Raw genomic sequence first — 20637 nt, forward strand, 5'->3', positions numbered from 1 at the left:
TTCATTGATTTCATTATAGTATGTTGATTTGATCTTGTGGTGGTCTGTAACATTGAGTGACTATGAACAGGCTCTTTCATTGCTTTAATTACAGTATGTTAATTTGATCTTGTGGTGGTCTGTAGTAATTAGAAGAAATTGAAGGTTAGTGTGTTATAGTTATTTCAGTAGTGGTATTTGTTTTTAATATAAACCTTTTTGATTTATGTCATATGGTGATGACCACCACATGGTTGAGAACGATTATCCGTCTAGGAACAGGTTTCTGTAAAGATGTGTGAAGAGTTTCACATGAAACAGAATTTTGAACACACACATATAAAGTATTCTTTCTCTGAGTGAAGGGCAGATTGAATTATATTGCATGGGAGTGAAATGAACATTGAATATGAAGAATGAGTGAAAGCTGGATAGCAATAAGACAAGACAGTCCATGGTGCATGAATTATGGATCACAAAGAAAGCTGAAAGAATTTCTGCATATAAGAGGAATCAGATGTGTGCAAGAGAGAGACGACTGGTACAGACATGCAATACATTTAAGAAACAGTAGTTGTGCTTGAAGAAATTATGGGTTATATTAGTGTGTCTTGCTGTTGCAGGCCTTCGGACATAGCCAGTGGATTTTCGTAGATGAAAAGACAGTAGATTTAGGGTCAAAATAAGCATATAGGCGCAGGAGTGGCTGTGTGGTAAGTAGCTTGCTTACCAACCACATGGTTCCGGGTTCATTCCCACTGTGTGGCACCTTGGGCAAGTGTCTTCTGCTATAGCCTCGGGCCGACCAAAGCCTTGTGAGTGGATTTGGTAGACAGAAACTGAAAGAAGCCTGTCGTATATATTTATATACATATATATATATATGTGTGTGTGTGTGTGTTTGTGTATCTGCGTTTGTCCCCCCAACATCGCTTGACAACCGATGGTGGTGTGTTTATGTCCCCGTAACTTAGCGGTTCGGCAAAAGAGACCGATAAAATAAGTACTAGGCATCCAAAGAATAAGTCCTGGGGTCGATTTACTCGACTAAAGGCGGTGCTCCAGCATGGCCACAGTCAAATGACAGAAACAAGTAAAAGAGTAAAAGTGTAAAAGTGACATGTAGTATTAGTAGTAGTAGTAAAAATACTGTCAGTAGTGTTAGTTCTCACTCTATGTTAAATGCAGTAAGAACAGTAAGAAACGAGTAAACTCTTGAACCACCATTTCTTAAAGCTTCTTTTTCTTTTGTGCAGGTGAAGAAAGTATTGGCACAGGTGATCATTGCAATGGCCCATCATCAGTACCTGGAGAATGAAGGGGGACATCTAATGATTGAGTTTATTGTCAACCAGTGCTGTTTACCAAATGATAACCCTCACATGGTAACGTCTACCTCTTTTTTTATTATTAGTGTGTACTATAGTCTATGGCTGTGTGCATGTGTGTGTATATATATATGTATGTATGTATATATGTATGTATATATATGTATGTATATAAGTATGTATATATGCATTTATGTATATATGAATGTATGTAATGTATGTATCATCATCATCATCGTCGTCGTTTAACATCCGCATTCCATGCTGGCATGGGTTGGATGGTTTGACTGAGGGCTGGCGAGCCATTTCTGCACAAGGCTCCAATCTGATCTGGAAAAATTTCTACAACATCCAGGGGTGAGACTCCAGTTTGGGAGTTCTGGAGTCATTGGGAACGTGGAGTCACCCCTTAATTACCATTACATTCAGGTCCATTTTGAACAAGAACAGTAGTACCTGAAAGTGTCCCATTTATGGGTTAAATAAATTTCCACATAGAGGAAGCTCCTGTTATTTTTGACAAAGACTCGGGGAAGGCAGTATTTCTAGGTGAAAGATATTCTGACAAAAAACTTGCAGTCAAAGTAGTACCGGTCATCTTGCAATACTGGGACCTACTATGGTGACTGGGAGAGTGGCAAAAGTGTTGTACAAGCTTTGCTACTTGAATCCAATGATGTACAGACGTCTCTCTATTCATATCATTTCTTGGTCTATATTGTATTTTATAAAGTCCTATGCATGACGATGTGTGCAGATTTGTTGTATCTGCACACTTGCTATCATCTGACAAAATGAAGCAATCATTTTGCATGTATGTATGTATGTACATATGTATGAAGACCTGCCCACCACAAGAGAACTGAGACCCTAAAACCAAGGTGCCATGTAAGAAGCACTGGTGATGGTGCCATATAAAAAGCATCTCGTATCCAAAGTGGTTGGCATTAGGAAGAGCATCCAGCAATAGAAACCAAGCCAAAGCAGACTATGGAACTGTCAACCCATCCAACCTATGCCAGCATGGAAAAAGGACATTAAATATTGATGATGATGATGTGTGTGTGTGTGTGCATGTGCATATGCATGTGTGCAGTATGTGTTTGTACCATCAAGTAATAATATATGAACGTTCTTTCAGAACAAACGACGATCTGATATTGATTATGTGACTAACGAAAACCTGCGAAACATGTGTGAGAACATATTACATCTTATTACCACAACAATAGAGTGTATGGAACCGGTAAGTGACTTCTATCTTCTCTCCTTCTCTCTACCTTCCACATTCTTTTCGCAAGTTCTTTCTCTCCATCTTTATTGCTATAACTCTCTCCTTTCCTATCTATCTTTTTTTACTGTTGAGTTCGTTTTTCTTTTATCTTCTCTCTGTTTTCTTCACATTAGGTGCTGTGGCCATTCCTGCTTGAATACATCACATCAGAACAACATTTCCATGGAATTAAAGCAATCTGTCGGAGCCTTGCTTTTCTGGCCAAAAAGAAGATGGAGAACAAGGCCAGTGACTATGTGATTGATTTTGAAACTGAAAGTAAGTTTCACAAAGGAATTTCACATAGAAAATTACTTTGTAGAAATTCAGAAAGTAAAGATTTTCGTAACAGTGATTTCTCTTGTTATCACAAAGCCATAAATTTGTTGAAAGAAATGAAGCTAGCATGCTACACCTATGTATATGACTGATAATTATTTTAGCAACCTCAGACCAGTGCTGCTGGACTGGCTCCTGTGCAGGTGGCACGTAAAATACACCATTTCGAGTGTGGCCGTTGCCAGTACCTCCTGACTGGCCTCCGTGCTGGTGGCACGTAAAAGCACCCACTACACTCTCGGAGTGGTTGGCGTTAGGAAGGACATCCAGCTGTAGAAACTCTGCCAAATCAGATTGGAGCCTGGTGTAGCCATCTGGTTCACCAGTCCTCAGTCAAATCGTCCAACCCATGCTAGCATGGAAAACGGATATTAAACGATGATTATGATGATGATGATGATGAGAGAGGGGAAATAAAATGTTAACTATTTTCATAATGAGAACATCTAACCTTAGAGCAAAACCACACATTTCTAACACTGGCCCAATGGCACAGTGGCACAGTTGATTAAATCAATCTCCTGTAAATTGCTGATAGGTATCGTATTGTCTTTGGAAAAGTGAAAGGTGGAGTGAAATTAAATCTTGGCAGGATTTGAACTCATTGAGTAAAGAATTATAAATCCTCACTGCAAGGTATTCTATACACTGTTCTGCTGGTTTTATCAATCCATTTCCCTCACAGCATGTTGTCTGACCCCCCTACTAACCCTGTCAATTGACTATCTTGGTATTTTGCCTCATTTTTGTTAACTCTGTCATGGTGATGATGATGATGATCATCATCATCACCATCACCATCATAATCATCATTTAACATCCATTTTCCATGCTGGCATGGGTTGGAGAGTTCAACAGGAACTGGCAAGCTGACAGAACTGTTAGCATGCTGAGCAAAATGTTTAGCAGCATTTTATCCATTGAAGCCACATGGCTCAGTGGTTAGAGTGCCGGGCTCACAATTATAAGGTAGTGAGTTTGATTCCTGGACTGGGCTGTGCATTGTGTTCTTGATTTCACATTGCTCCAGATCACTCAGCTGTAGAAATGAGTGGTGATGTCACTGGTGCCAAGCTGTATCGGCCTTTGCCTTTCCCTTGGACAACATCAGTGGCATGGAGAAGGGAGGCTGGTTTGCATGAGCGACTGTTGGTCTTCCACAAACAACCTTGCCTGGATTTGTGCCTTGTAGGGTAACCTTTTAGGTGCAATCCATGGTCATTCATGACCGAAGGGGGTCTTTACACTTCATACATTATGATACCTTGCTGTCTTTCAGTTCAAATCCTGCTGAAATTAGCTTTACCTTTCATCATTCTGAGTTTTGGTAAGACGAGTAGCATTTATATACAAAGTTCAAATTCACTTGATTAACAAAAACAAAAATCTCTCACCTTCATAGGTGAATAGCTGACGTATCTTTTATATCTTTTTACATGTCCAGATTGATTTCAAGCAGGTCTAAAAGTTTTATACTATCTCTACAATTCAGATTAGTCATTTGTTCGAATATATCACCTATCCAGACTATGTACTTCTCTAAATCTGTCATATATCTAGCCTTGTCTCACCTGTCCAGATTAATTTTATATCATGATTTATTACCTGTATGTCTGTGTCACCTGTTTAGATGCTTGTCTAGATATTTCATCTGTACAATTGTGTTACCTGTATAGAGTCACCTGTGTATATGTCTCACCTATATAACTGTGTCACTTGTATAATTGCATCACCTGTCCAACTGTTTTACCTGTATAACTGTGTCACTTGTACAGCTGTGTCACCTGTTTATCCAAATGTTTTACCTGTATAACTGCCACCTGTCCAGATGGCTCACCTTAACATAGTTGTATTTTTGTATTTTTCTAATTGCAGCCAATATGCCAAAACAGCATGCCATCATTGCTCGACTTTTGGTAAGTTACACACAAACACACACACACACACACACACACACACACACTTGTTCTCCCGTACATGCATTCAAACATACATATACACGTTCTCACACACTCACATGCATACATACCCTCACAGTTCCTCACACTCATACTCTCTGTCCCATTCACACGCTTTCCCTTACACACACTTTGTCACAGATGCAGCCACACATTCACTCATAAACTCTCTTACATACACACATTCACATGCACCCTCACACATGTATGCACAATGTTACACACTAATTTTCACATATATAAACACTTACACACATATACACTCACATGCATGTATGAACATTCTCGTAACTGACATTAATACACATATATATACACACATACTCTCTCTCTCTTTCTCTCTCTCTCTCTCTCTCTCTCTCTCTCTCTCTCAAACATATATACACCATCCTCTTTCTTATAACAGAATTAGCAGAACATCAAACTAAAATTCCCTGCAATATTAGTTATGTCATTTGACTTTTTGAGTTCACAACCCACTAACGTCTCTTATCTCTCTGGGTCTGATAAGGTAAGTACCTGTCAAATACTGGATACTTGTTGTTGATTACAATCCTCTGAAACATTTTTTTTTTTTATGCCAAATTATTACTTTTAATATTATTGTTCTAAAGCTATTATATAGGCACAGGTGTGGCTGTGTGGTAAGAAGCTTGCTTCCCTACCACATGGTTCCGGGTTCAGCCCCACTGCATGGCACCTTGGGCAAGTGTCTTCTTCTATAGCCTCAGACCAACAAAAGCCTTGTGAGTGGATTTAGTAGGTGGAAACTGAAAGAAGCCCATCGTATATATATGTATATGTTTGTATGTCTGTGTTTGTCCCCCCCACCAACCATTGCTTGACAACCGATGTTGATATGTTTACATCCCCGTAACTTAGCAGTTCAGTAAAAGAGACCAATAGAATAATTACTAGACTTACAAAGAATAAATCCTGGAGTCAATTAGTTCGACTAAAGGTGGTGCTCCAACATGGCCACAGTCAAATGACTGAAACAATTAAAAGAATAAAAGAAAAAGAATATGCTACTTTAGTTAGCAGAGATAGTGTCTTGAGGTTTGGTAACAAGTTTCTTAAACTCTCAAAAATCTTTTTTTTAGGATTCTTGCAGAGTATAAAATGACACTTTTCTGCAGATTGACCAATGTGTGTCTCAATTCCAGTATCATTTAGCCTCTTGTTTTTAGTCCTTTCAGGTTTCTAGCAACCTCCTCACCAGGCAAACCTAGCAGGGATGTTTGTTTAGTCACCAACAATCCAACCATTGGGAGCAGGTCAAGCCTCAGCATGTCTCTTGGAGAAGGTCACTCTGATATAAAACCAGATATGCAGGGAATGGCATTGAAAATTTCGGGCCTCTTTTGCTTGTGCTTGAGATCATGGTGCTCCCATATTCATCAGCCTATGACCCATATTGGCACTGGATATCTTGCCAGGCTTGTCTCTGGATTATGTCACTGGGGTGAAGAGTGTAATCGATTAGCTCTACCCCTTACCCAGAATTTCAGACTTTGTGCCTATAGTAGAGGGAATTTTTGTTGTTGTTGTGGTTGTTATTGTTATTATTGACATTTTTTTTTAAAGGTCATTGCTGGAGATCCGCTTGCGAATGGGTGTCGAGGAATATATGTACTTAACTTCATGAAATACATGGCTCCAAATTTGTGTCCTGAACTAACTGAACTATGGAACACAGTCATTCCAAAACTGGTGTGTTATCTGGAAGGTTGGTCAAGCATATTTTCTCCTCTCTCTAATGTATGTTGGCTTTAGCAGTCTGTTCAACACACTCAGCACAGATTACAATGATGTTGCAGTTTGTATTTGTTGAACTTCAGGTCAACCTTAGTCCAGCATAACCATGATCAAAGGTGTACCACTTATGTCTATACTGCCCCATTTTTTTTCTTAATTTCCTTTGCAGACACTGGCATGGTTATGTGGTAAGAAGTTTGCTTACCAACTGCATGGTTCCGGCTTCATTGTGTGACACCTTGGGCAAGTGTCTTCTACTATAGCCTCGGGCTGACCAAAGCCTTGTGAGTTGCTTTGGTAGATGGAAACTGAAAGAAGGCCATTGTATATATAACTGGCACTCCATCAGTTACAACAAGAAGGGTTCCAGTTGATCTGATCAACGGAACAGCTTGCTCGTGAAACTTATGTACAAGTGGCTGAGCACTCCACAGAGATGCATACCCTTAATGTAGTTCACTGGGAACTTCTGTGTGACACAGAATGTAACAAGGCTAACCCATTTTGAACTACAGATACTACTCATTTTTGCCAGCTGAGTGGACAGGAGCAACCTGAAATAAAGTGTCTTACTGAAGGACACAATACGTCACCAGGAATTGAACTCACGACCTTAACATCATGAGCCAAATGCCCTGACCACTAAGCCACAAGCTTTCATTGTATATATATATATATATATATATATATATATATATATGCATTGTATATACATGCCTATATCTATGCATGTGTGTGTTTGTTCTCCCACCACTGCTTGACACCCAGTAATGGTGTGTTTACAGCCCCACAATTTAGCAGTTTGGCAAAAGAGACCAACAGAATAAGTGCAAGTCTTTAAAGCAAAAATAAGTCCTGGGGTCAATTTGTTTGACTAAAATCCTTTGAGGTGGTGCCCCAGTATGGTCACGTTCAATTCCAAATGCCAGCCACTTTACAGTGTCGACAGGATGCTTTTTACGTGGCACCAGCACTGGCAGGGTCACCAATAACTTGCAAAACAAGGGACAGGGGCATTTGAGAAGGGGAACTTTTGTCAGATGATGAAAGGTTAGAGTGTGACAGTAAAACAGAGAGGCAGAAACAGGTGTCTTGCTATAACGGAGGGGCATTATATGTTAAACTTTATTGAACTTTTTGACTAGCCTTCTCAACTTTTGTTTTTCATATTTATCTTCCAGATAATTCTGAAAATGGGGAAGCATGGGTTCAGAAGAACTGGGAAGATTTGCTACTGAAGGTAAATTTGGGACTTTTCTGTCTCTGTTTGTACAGTTTAATTAAGGTGTTTTTCATTATAATTAACATTAAAAATATCTTGTACACAACCAAGTAAGTTACAAAAGAATTAGATAAATAAATCTAAATAACACATACAAGATCTTTCCTTTCAGTTAATCGTATTTTGAATACTTAATTGTACGTTTTATCTTTTTCCTTTTTACAGATGTTATCTAAGTCTCTTGAAATTGTCAACAATGAAGACTGGGTTGAAAGTCTTGGTGAAGCCTTCAGTCAGCAAATATCATTGTACACTAACTTGCCAAATGAGAAGGTAGGTTTGTTGTCTTCATTGTTGTTGGTGAGATGTATCGCAAACCTTTTGCAATTTGCACTTGAAGTTGATTGTACAGAAAAAAAAATAATGAACAGCTAACTTCTTTTCGGTTTCCATCTACCAAATCCACTCACAAGGTTTTGGTTGGCTTAGAGCCATAACAGAAGACACTTGCCTGAAATACAATGCAGTTGGACTGACCCTAAGTCAACATAGTTGGGAAGCAAGTTTCTTAACCACACAGCCATGCCTGTGCCTATAAAAGTGCAATGACTACAGCACTTAGGTTTCCCAGTTAGAATTGACTACTAATAATCTTAGACTCAACAAAAATTTAGACAGAATGCCAAGCCAAAGAATATTGTAGAATTTGTTTGCACATATTTGAAACTTTAAAACTTGAGTAGTGAATGAATTAGTATGTTCAGAGTTGGGTTTTTTTTGTTTTTTTTTTCATTTAAAGCTAACCTCAATCTGTTTTTTAGCTGATTGCAAAGGTTGAGATGACAAGAAATCAACTGCACTTGAGGTTTTTTTCTTTTTATACGAGCTTACCTTCTCCCAGAACGATGTTCTAACAAGAAATAGAGGTCCTTTGCTTCCAGTGGTTCCCATGCTAGTTAACCCATAGCTGGGACCCTAACAGGTACTACTATTCAGGCTCAGAGTAGATCTGGGAACAATAGTGGCTAAGAGGTGGTGCCACACTCCTCAAAACTCTGGAACGGAAGTTCCAGGGCTCCACTTCTGAATGCAGGTTAAGATCTTACCTAGTCCACACACATACAGAAGCATACCTTATTTATAAAATAATAATAATAATAATAATAATAATAATAATAATAATAATAATAATGGTTACTGCCATTGGTTTTGACATATGAGCGTTTGAAGGAGCGGACTTAAAGTTCAAGAGAGAAATAGAAAGAAAGGAAAACAAAACTAAGAAGCTGCCTTTATTTGCGATGGATGCATGAATGTAATTTGAGTTCAGGAATGGATTTTGCTATGAAGTTGCAATGGGAATACTGGTGATTTTGATTTTACCTGGGATTGGGCAAGTGTGTCTGTTGGTTGCAAGATATAGTTCTTCTGTTGTTCTTTTTCTGCAATTCAAATTGTTCAGATGCATCGTGACACATTTTACCATGCAGATCAATCTATGCAATGACTTCCCCAAAATGTCAAGTTCAGCTATTGAGATTTTAATGATTGCTTCAATAACAACAATAATTATAATTATAATAATAATAATAATAATGATGATAATAAGAGTAATAACAATATAATGATAGTCTGTACTGTCTGTTTTCTTTAGAATTTCCTCTACAAATGTCTTGGTATCATTCTGAGGAATTCAAGCAAAAAGGAATTCATTTCGAAGCAGTTTGATATCATATTCTCTACTGTGAAACATTCCGTCATGAAAGAAAGAGAAGTAAGTACTTTATATCAGATTTCCATCATATTTTAAACCCTTTTGATTCCAACCCACCCTAAACTGTCCTTGCTTCTGGGGTGCAAACTTCCTGTGTTTTAAAGTGATCTAAATTAAAACCTCCCATGAAAAATTTCATGTTAATTTATATTCCAAACACCAGCTTAACAGTGGCAAAGCTACTTTCGTAAACTCTTTGTTATTTTCAAAATTAATTGAAACAATGGCAGTTTGTTTCTGTAGAAATATGGTAAGAGAATTGTTAATTCCATTTGTTGTTTGAAAATAAAAAGGAGTATTGTTTCTTTTCAATTTCCCTATGTTATTATTTATAAAGAAATATATGAGTGAGTTAATGAATGCCGAAATAAAATATAAACGAGTCAAAGAATTTTTATTTATTTATTTATTTTATTATTTTGTTATTTATCTTTTGTTTTATACTTGTTTCAGTCATTGGACTACAACCATCCTGGGGCACTGCTTCAAAGTGTTTAATGAAACAAATTGACCCCAGCAGTTATATTTTTTAAGTCTGGTACTTATTTTGTTGGGCTCTTTTGCCAAATCACTTAGTTATGGAGACATAAACAAACCAATACTGATTGTTAAGCAGCAGTGGGGAATAAACACAACACAATTACAATGATACACACACGCACAGAGGATGGAGAAAGTTCAGAAAGCGGTAATGATAATCATTTTTAGTTGAGGGGACTGAAATAACATGGAAAGAGATGCCTTGCCCAAGAGTACAACATGCCATCTGGTCCAAGAATTGAACCCATTACCTAACAGTCATGAGCCCAACACCGAAACTACGAGGTCACATACCTTCACAAACTTAGATTTATGGCATTCATAAGATTTATACAGAAACAATACAAGATATAACTAGCAAACTAGTCCATTAAGAAAATCTCTGTGAGAGACAGAATCAGTATTCACACCAAGAAATAATGTTTATCGTCACTTAAACCTGGGTGTTCTTTAAGAACAGATGATACTACTAATTTAACCCCTATTCTTATTGTATTTTATTATATATATTTTACTTTTATTCATTTGAAGGGATGTGCTGTGGCCATGGGCTTTGCAGCTACATCTCATTTAGATGCCGTCCTTCAGAGACTTCAAGGGGCCACCAAACATGACATGGTTCGAAAGTCATCAGGAATCCTTGGTTTTATGAGGGTATGTGTTAGATTTCTTGATTTCATTATGAACTTTTATATGCTCGTTTTGTAGATCATTGGATAATTAGGTCATCACTGGATGTTGTACATGTAAGGTGATAAGTCATACTGACAAAGTTTATTCACCACTGTATTTTTTTATCTTTTATATGTCTCACTTGTTGGACATTGACCAGGCTGGGGCACCACCTTCAAGGGTTGTACTGCTTAAACATTATCATCGTCATTGTTTTAACATCCATTTTTCCATACCTGCATGGGTCGGATGGAATTTGTTTCTATGGCTGGATACCCTTCCTGTCACCAACCCTTGCTTGTTTCCTTTCCAAACAAAGTAATATTTTCCCTCAGACGAATGTATTTTTCATAGAATTAATTCAAACACCTCATAATGTTGTCTACATCAATCAAATCTTCAACAACAGCTTGTTTTCTCTCTCTCTCTCTCTTCCTCTCTCCCTTCCTCGCCCCTCTCTATCTCATTCCCCTCCTCTCTTTCCCTCTCTATCTCATTCCCCTCCTCTCTTTCCCTCTCCCCTCTCTCTCCCTCTCTCTTTCTCTCTCCCTCTCTCTATCTCTCTCCCTCTTTCTCTCCACTTTCTCTTTCTCTCTCCCCCCTTCTCTCTCTCACTCTTACTTACACTCACTCCGTTTCTATTTCTACAGGACAAAAATGACACTGATATTGAGAAAGTAAAGGCCACCTTGATTCTTTGCTATGGTTATGTGACAATGTTTGCCCCCAACACTCTTTTGATATCAAGGATGGAAATGACCATTTTGAAGGCTATCTACCCCTTTTTCACGAACCCAAAGGTACGTTTGGCACCATTTTTCTCATTTTTACTATTAAGGTAATGGTAATATTTCTTCATGGCCAGACATGTTTCATGGAAGACACTGCTTGTGTAAGAATGATAGTTGTTTACAACTGTCAAGGTAAGACGACAGTAACACACACACATGCACACACACACACACACACACACACACAGACACACACACACACACTAGGTTTCTTTCAGTTTCTATCTACCTATTTCACTTGGAAATGAAAATGATATGGTTTGAAAGCAAACTTTTCACTACACAACCACACCTGCCAATTAACAAAGGTAAAAAAAGTTACAATTATTTAAACTCCTGGTTGAAATTTTTGATTGTTTTTCAAAATTATTTGAAAAGCACAATCTGTTTATTCTGTTCATGAAAGTGTTAAACATGTACCTGACAATCATAAAAAATTTTTTACAATGGCAATCAAGACTATAAATGCTTTTGGAGAAGGAGTACATTTAGTTGACATCCTCACCTAACAGTATAAAAAGACCCCCTTCGGTCACGAATGACCATAGGATTGCATCTAGAAAGTACCCCTCCAAGGCACAAATCTGTTTTTATGGAAGACCAGCAATCGCCCTTGCATGCTAGCCTCCCCTCTCCACACCACTGATGTCATCCAAGGGAAAGGCAAAGGCTGATACAGCTTGGCACCAGTGACATTGCAACTCATTGATACAGCTGAGTGAACTGGCACAGGAAGAAATAAAGTGTCTTGCTCAAGAACACAGCACACAACCTGGTCCTGGAATCAAACTCACCATCTCATGATTCTGAGTCTGATGTTCTAACCACTGAGCCATGGTACTTATTTGATCAACCTTTAAATGATGGAAAGACAACAGTCAATACTAGTAAAATATGAACTCAGACTGCTAGACTTCACCATCTCTGCCATTTCTTTTAACCTTTTCTCATTATCTTTGCAGGATATGTGTGTAAAACTTAGTTTGATCAAAGCAACAGAGTTAATTGGTATATCTTTAAGTGTGGAACGACTCAAGACAAATTATAAGTTCATGCAAAGGACTGACATTCTTGGACATTTACAGGTATGGAACCGTTAACAATGTTGCATTGGTAGTAACATTTTGGTTTGCTTCTGAATTTTTTGTAATATTTTCTTTATTTAATATTATGGCATGGATAGGCAACAACTTAACTCCTTTTTTAAAAGAAATGTTGAGGATATGAGCAATGAAGTAAAGACTTTTATATTACTTGTACATGAAAGAGTGAGAAAATATATTGCTAGGTCAGTAGCAGAAAAATTATTGGTTCTTGAAGTTTTGCTTACTGGATGGGTGTCCTTTTTTTTACCCTTACTATTTTCTTGTTTGTGTAACACCCTCTTTTCATGAGATGTGTTTAGGGTTTTCTCTAAACAAATATTGATGATTGATCTACAAATATCAACGTGCCTCATCTTTCAAATAGACTTTATAATGAATATCATGTGAAGGCACATAATAATAATAATAGTAATAATAATAACAACAACAATGATGATAATAATAATAATAATAATAATCATAATAATCATAATAATAATAATAATAATAATCATAATAATAATAATAATCATAATAATCATAATAATAATAATAATAATAATAATAATCATAATAATAATAATAATAATAATCATAATAATAATCATAATAACAACAACAATGATAATAATGATAATAATAATAATAATCATAATAATAATCATAATAATAATAATAATAAGCTCTTTGTAAAAAATGACCAACAACTCAAAGGCCTACTAGCGATTGTTAAACAATTCAGTGATGACATCAGGATGCAATTTGGCCTTGATAAATGTGCAAAAGCTATCTTTATCAAAGGAAAAATGACAAATACATCTAATGTGAACCTTGACCAGCAAAATGTCATAAAAGAGTTAGAACCAGCGGAGAGCTACAAATACCTAGGGGTAATTGAAGGGGACAATATCAAGCACTCAGTGATGAGGGAAAGGATCAGAAGAGAATGTTATCGCAGGGTGAGAGCAATACTGAAGACAGAGCTGAACGCGAGAAACAGGATCGAAGCGATCAATGCTCTAGCCATACCAGTCGTGACTTACAGTTTCAACATCGTTAACTGGTCAATTACTGAAATATGTAATGTTGACAGAAAAATACGAAAACTGTTGACAATGCATAGAATGCACCACCCTAAGGCAGATATAGAACGTCTTTATCTGCCAAGAAAAGAGGGAGGTCGAGGACTACTACAGCTGGCATTATCAATGAAGGTAGCCACAATTGGCCTAGACACCTATATGAAAAACTCTGAGGACTGGATGCTAAAACTTGTCTTAAAATATGAAAGCAAGAAAGCATCTTACTCAGTAACAAAACAGGCAAAGGAATATCTAAGTGAATTCCAATTGCAACAAATTCAAGAATTAGACGAACTAGAAACACCTACAGAAAAAGCTAAGCGCTTGAAAACCCGTGCTAAAATTGCTGCCTTAGCTATTATGACTGAAAAATGGCATGGAAAACCTCTCAATGGCAAATACCCAAAGAGAGCGAATAATGCAGATATTGACAAAGCCCTTACCCACCAATGGTTAATGGCCTCTGGATTGAAATCAGAAACAGAGGGGTTTATCATAGCAGCCCAAGATCAATGCCTACCTACAAAGAACTACCAGGCCAACATATTAAAGAACGGCAGCTCCCCATTATGTCGTATATGCCAACAACAAAATGAGACCATCGATCATGTTGTCTCCATGTGCAGTCTGCTTGCGCCTACAGAGTATCTCAACAGGCATGATAGAGCTGCACAATATATTCACTGGGTAATATGCAAAAACCTGGACTTGCCCCATGATAAAAACTGGTGGGAACACAAACCACCCCCAGTACTTGAAAATGATCACATTGCACTCCTCTGGAACTTCACCATTCAAACTGACAGAAAGATAGACGCAAATAGGCCAGACATCATACTGAAAGACTTCAGACAAAAATCATGCCTCCTCATTGATATGACTGTCCCAATTGATATAAACGTATCTGTCAAGACCTACCAAAAACTGAGCAAATATAAAGATCTTGAAATAGAAATTAGCAAAATGTGGAATCTGAAGACGAAAACAATACCTATTGTCATAGGTGCCCTGGGAATGACAGCGAAACGGGCTGATTACTACCTAGCTCAGATACCAGGAAACCCCAAAATGGCTGAAGTCCAAAAGATAGTGCTCATGGGAACTGCCCATATCCTACGTAAAATACTGTCTATGTGATCTCAAATTTTAAAGCAAACATAATTTTCTTATGGTTTCTTAAACATTCACTTGAACAAAACTGTACAAATCCAAATATATGGTACCCTAGGCATAACACCTACATGAACTTCTAACTTGTTGTCTCTTGAGGTCTCTGGGTGAGACTTGGATCCAACTTGTACAAATGCAAAACAAAAGTCAAACATAAAATAATAATAATAATAATGATGATGATGATGATGATGATAAGAGCAATAATAATAATAATAATAATAATTATTATTATTATTATTATTATTATGATAAAAGCAATAATAATAAATTGAGGTTATTACTAAGTGATGATGATGATGATTCTGTTGTCTTTATACAGCTCTACATAAAAGGAGAGAGCAAAGAATGTATCAACAATGACGTTCGAACTCTTGCACTGAAAGCTGCCACCACATTAGTGTATCCTTTTTTTTTAGTCAAAAGTCTCAATTAAAATCCTCATCCTCCTTCAAATTTCCATTTACCAATCACTCACTCGTCTTCTTACCAATTGTTTCCTACATCAAGTTAACACACTCTTTTTTTTTTTTTCATTTTTTTTTCTTTTTTTTTTAAGTAGGATATGGAGTCATATCTAATAACTAGGTCAATAGTTGGCTCAGTCTACTAGTTAAACCTATCATTTAGAGTTCTGCTGCATCCATTGTATTGTCGAAAGAAACTGACATTTGATGGCTGAAGTGAATTCACTGTAAAAGATAACTGTTGTTAAGAAGCTTGCTTTGCAGCCACATGATTTTGGATTCAGTCTCACTAAACAGCTCCTTGGGCAAGTGTCTTCTGCTATATATTGGGTTGTCTGAAAAGTTCATGCCGATTTATAGTAGCTTACCTTTCGACTTATTTGCCATGAAAAAAATAGTACTTGAATACTGTAGGTAGAGCTATTTGCCTTTTTATTAAAAGCTGCAAAAACATCTCAAAAAAACCATGACTCAGTTTCACATTTTTGTTCATCAGACAATCTTGATTACATCTGTCCATCGAACGGGAAAGTGAAGCTGTGTGTCACAGTTTTTTGTTATGGTTTTGCAGCTTTTAATAAAAAATACATACATACATATATATATACAGAGAGAGAGAGAGAGAGGTGTATAAATATGCACATGCAGAGACACAAACACATGTATGCATGCTACCCTCCGTCTCTGGCAAAATAAACACACTATCACACAATCAGATATGCATGCCCTTACTAACACGTATATTCATACAAGCATATTGATGTACATACATATACACCAACATAGAAACGATGAAACATGTATTAGTTGTCTCCCTTGACCCAGATTCTTTTATTTATAAGTCAACTGGACCCTAAACTAAATGAAAAGGAAGTTGAAGATCTCGTAGAGTCGGCGACCACCAATGTTCTTTCTCTACCCCTTGATGGCTGTGCGCCAAAGAAGGGCAAAGAAGAGACATACGAGGAAGTTGTTGAAGCTGGGGAACATCTTAAGGATGCCATCAACGCTTTAAACACTCTTTTGAAGGAGATACTTCGCAAAGATCTCACTCCAAATGGACTTGAAAGTATATTTAAGGTAAATATTTCACATATTCTACTACTTCCGTGCATTTTACTATTCTAACATAAGGGAAAGAGTTTTGTAGGTGACAGTTTGGGATGATGAAGGTATTCATATTTTTTACAGATTTTTATGAGATTTTCCCGAAATTACAAAAGCCATACTCATATTTTATTAACAAACTCAACCACTCTCAATTTAATTTGTAATAAAACGACCGTTCGAACCAAAGGAGGATGGCGACGAGACGGAAAAGGCTCCTTTTAACCTGTCGCACAGTCGAACACAAAAACATGTTACATGACATAGAAGGCTTGTCATGAGAGATACGAGCCAAGTGACAATAAAAGGAACAGAGAGTGACAGAGACAACCGTTAGATATATAAAGAGAGTAAGTTTATTAACATAGTGAAACTGTAGTGTCTGTGCGTGCATGCATGCGGCATATATAAATAAGACAATACATAAGTCAGGCCTTCGTGTACAAGAGTATGTATGCAACAATATGAATGACGGACTGTCGTATAAGCAAGAGTGTGTATACAATATGTGTGTGTGTGTGAGAGAGAGAAACACAGAACATAGAAAAAGTGTCTGTAACATAGACTGTAAAAGTCTTAAACACAGAGATAGAGAAATACCAGCTCATATAAGAGTTACACAAGATGATAGAATGTTCATACGCAGGAAGTTGTGGCCAAGGGAGCAGAGCTGTTGTGTCTCTTGCTGTGTGTGTTGAGCGTCGATGCTGCAACCGGTTACCTGGTACAGAATATTTTCACAGGTTAGTTCTGACCGTTAAACTTCGTGGATGGGAATAATCCACTCAAACAGTGTCGAGATGTAACCGCGTTTGTAGTTGTTGGTGTATACTCTGGTAGTGGTGCTGCTGGTGACGACATTGGTGGTGTTGACGTCATCGCTGGAAACTGGCTGGAGCTGTGTTCTGTATGTGTGGTCAGCGACCAGACCTGTGAGAGGTCTGAAATCGAAGACGACCGACGTCGTTGGAGCGGGCTTATTTACATATGAAATAGGGCTCACCGGAAACCCAGAAAAACTCTCTCTCACGTGACCTTATTTGAAGGCCACGATTGGACGGTATGCACCCTGGCGTAAAGCAGAACTGGGGACAATTGCTGCGCAAATGAGAACCAATCAGGGTGGTGAACACAAGGGTCCAAGGCAACCGAAGGCTAGATGTTAGCCGCTTCGTTATCATTTGTGATTGAATGCCCGAGAGAGAGGTTTCATTACAAATTTGTCAATTTATGAAACAAACGTTCCTTTAAAGAGCAAGTGTATTCATATATAAAAGATAAATAACATTTAACTATTTATTATGAAAAGAGTGAACACCAGTTTTTGATAAAATATATTTTTATTGAATGTTATTGAAAATCACTTTATATTGCAGAGCTGTGGACTTTGTTTCTTTGTAGACTATTCTGAGAAACACAGGCCCATAAATATGTACTAGAATAATGTTATAGAGTATTGGTACTCTCTCACTCTCATTTTATTGGGTTGGTGCATAATTATTGCGGGTTTTTTCATCAAATTTTATTCAACAAAAGCAATAACAACATGTGTCAAAAACATCTTTAACTGATTATTCCGGAGCTAATATAAAACTATGTTATTCTATTTTCAGCACCTCAAAATATGGTTATCCTCTTCAAGTGACTTCCACAGAGAAAGAGTTTTGGAAACTTGGTTGTTGTTACTTCGATTTTTCCGTGAAAATGTGAATCCAGTAAACACAGTGAGTTTTCCTATAAGACACCAGAAATAGGTTCCATTTAATTAGTTTAGGTTCTCTTCTTTCTCTTCTCTTAACCCTTTAGCATTTAAACCAGTCATATCTGATCCAAATATTCTACCTGCTTTATGTCCAAACTGACCAGATCTGGCCTCTCATACCTAACCTATAATGTCATATTAAAAATAAACTATTACATGATTGAAATTTTGAAGTGACAAGATAATGCATGATCAATTCTAAATATATGAATAAATAAGGCGCAGGAGTGACTGTGTGGTAAGTAGCTTGCTTACCAACCATATGGTTCCGGGTTCAGTCCCACTGCGTGGCACCTTGGGCAAGTGTCTTCTACTATAGGCTCGGGCCGACCAAAGCCTTGTGAGTGGATTTGGTAGACGGAAACTGAAAGAAGCCTGTTGTATATATGTATATATATATATATGTATGTGATGTGTGTGTGTATGTTTGTGTGTCTGTGTTTGTCCCCCTAGCATTGCTTGACAACCGATGCTAGTGTGTTTATGTCCCTGTCACTTAGCGGTTCGGCAAAAAGAGACCGATAGAATAAGTACGGGGCTTACAAAGAATAAGTCCCGGGGTCGATTTGCTCATCTAAAGGCGGTGCTCCAGCATGGCCACAGTCAAAATGACTGAAACAAGTAAAAGAGTAAGCATTACATTTGACAGAGTAATCTGAATGCTAAAGGGTTAAATTTGTTGACTGCAATAAAGCTTGTAGTTTCTTATTATCTTTTAACCAAAAGGGAATGAAGTGCCCATGCCCTGGGCACTAGCATTGCATTCTCTCTTGTATAAAACAAGCTTTGTTACACTCAATACAGGGCCTTCTGAAACTCTTAGAAAAGAGACAGAGAAGAAGGACAGTGTGGGGTCTTCACAAGGTACCCAAAGCACCAGGCAGTGGTGTTAAACTGGGCAGTGAATTAAAATTATTGCCTGAATATGCCATGGTGGAATTTGAACTCAGACTACAAAGATCCAGAGCAATTACCACAAGGCATCTGGTCTGATACTCACCAGTCCATGATTCTGGATTGATACTCTTTGTGTTAATCCAGAACACATGAAAGGCAGAGTTGATGAGCAGCATTCGAACCAACAATATATCTGTTCTACCGAGTCACCATTCATGTTAGAAATGGTGTAAAAGTAGACTAACCCTTTAGCATTTAAACCAGCCATAGCTGACCCAAATATTCTACCAGTTTTATGTCCAGACTGACTAGATTTGGCCTCTCACACCTACCCTACAATGTCATTATAAGAATAAACAATCACCTCATTGAAATCTCAAAGCTACATGATAATGATTGATTCAAAACAGTGTGAATAAATAAGCATTATATTTGACAGAGTAATCTGAACACTAAAGGGTTAAGGAATATGATGTTGCTGTTTAGTTCCCAATCAGACCTGATTGGGCATATCAAAGATATTTCAAAGCTTTGGTCATCCCAACTTTTTGTATATGTATGCAAAAGATATTTGGGTGTCATTTGAGAGAATTTGATTGCTATTTCTAGCTACTTAAATGACCACATTCATATTTTTTTATTGTTTCATAAGGATTCAAATTCCGCCAAGGTCAACTTTGCCTTTCATCCTTTTGAGTTGATAAAAAAAAGAAGTACCAGTTGAGTACTGGGGTCAATGTAATTGATTATCCCCCTCCCCCAATTTCAGGTCTTGTGTCTGAAGCAGAAAGGATCATCATCATCATTGCTATCATTATTATTATTATTATTATTATTATTATTATGGCAAGCTGGCAGAATTAGTAGCACCGGGGGCAAAATGTTTAGCAGCCTTTCATCTGTCTTTATTTCCTGAGTTCAAATTCTGCTAAGGTTAACTTTGCCTTTCATCCTTCCAGGGTTGATAAAATAAGAACCAACCGAGTACTGGGGGAAGGGGGGTCAATGTAATCAACTGATCTCTTCCCACCAAATTGCTGACTTTGTGCCAAAATTTGAAACCATCATCGTCATCATCATCATCATCATCATCATCATCATCGTGTATATGTAATATTACTTAATATTAACCAGACATCTTTATTTTCTTAATTGCAGTCTGACTTTTCTAACATTGGGATTTTCTTAGCTAATTTGATACCTCGTTGTTCTGACCCTGTCATCAAAGTCCGTAAATTATCTCTGAATTGCGTCCACACTATCCTTGAGAGTGCAATGATTATGGAAGGTCAGTTCCTTTCTTTTTGTTTCATTTTTGTTTACTTTCATATTTTTATTTATTTCATTACCCCTCATTTTTTTTTTTTTAAATAGTCTTTTTTCTTTTCATTTTTGCGTGTTTTTCTTTTCTTTTTACTTGTTTCAGTCATTTG

At 37.3% G+C, this 20637-nt stretch overlaps 1 protein-coding gene across 2 annotated transcripts in view; it reads left to right on the forward strand.

Moving 5' to 3' along the window:
* The window catches only part of LOC106878368 (maestro heat-like repeat-containing protein family member 1), a 97173-nt gene that overhangs the window by 33761 nt on the left and 42775 nt on the right, over nucleotides 1-20637 (forward strand). For both annotated transcript variants that reach the window (XM_089338162.1, XM_089338164.1), the window contains exons 12-26: nucleotides 1236-1364; nucleotides 2449-2553; nucleotides 2715-2859; nucleotides 4795-4835; nucleotides 6465-6606; nucleotides 7817-7875; nucleotides 8083-8190; nucleotides 9512-9631; nucleotides 10703-10825; nucleotides 11494-11643; nucleotides 12597-12719; nucleotides 15294-15373; nucleotides 16281-16518; nucleotides 18159-18269; nucleotides 20363-20492. In XM_089338162.1, the coding sequence (XP_089194288.1) occupies nucleotides 1236-1364; nucleotides 2449-2553; nucleotides 2715-2859; nucleotides 4795-4835; nucleotides 6465-6606; nucleotides 7817-7875; nucleotides 8083-8190; nucleotides 9512-9631; nucleotides 10703-10825; nucleotides 11494-11643; nucleotides 12597-12719; nucleotides 15294-15373; nucleotides 16281-16518; nucleotides 18159-18269; nucleotides 20363-20492 (1804 nt within the window). The remainder of the gene's footprint in view (nucleotides 1-1235; nucleotides 1365-2448; nucleotides 2554-2714; nucleotides 2860-4794; nucleotides 4836-6464; nucleotides 6607-7816; nucleotides 7876-8082; nucleotides 8191-9511; nucleotides 9632-10702; nucleotides 10826-11493; nucleotides 11644-12596; nucleotides 12720-15293; nucleotides 15374-16280; nucleotides 16519-18158; nucleotides 18270-20362; nucleotides 20493-20637) is intronic.

The sequence above is a fragment of the Octopus bimaculoides genome, chromosome 20 (genome assembly GCF_046866305.1).
Source record: "Octopus bimaculoides isolate indiv1 chromosome 20, ASM4686630v1, whole genome shotgun sequence".
Lineage (NCBI taxonomy): Eukaryota > Metazoa > Mollusca > Cephalopoda > Octopoda > Octopodidae > Octopus > Octopus bimaculoides.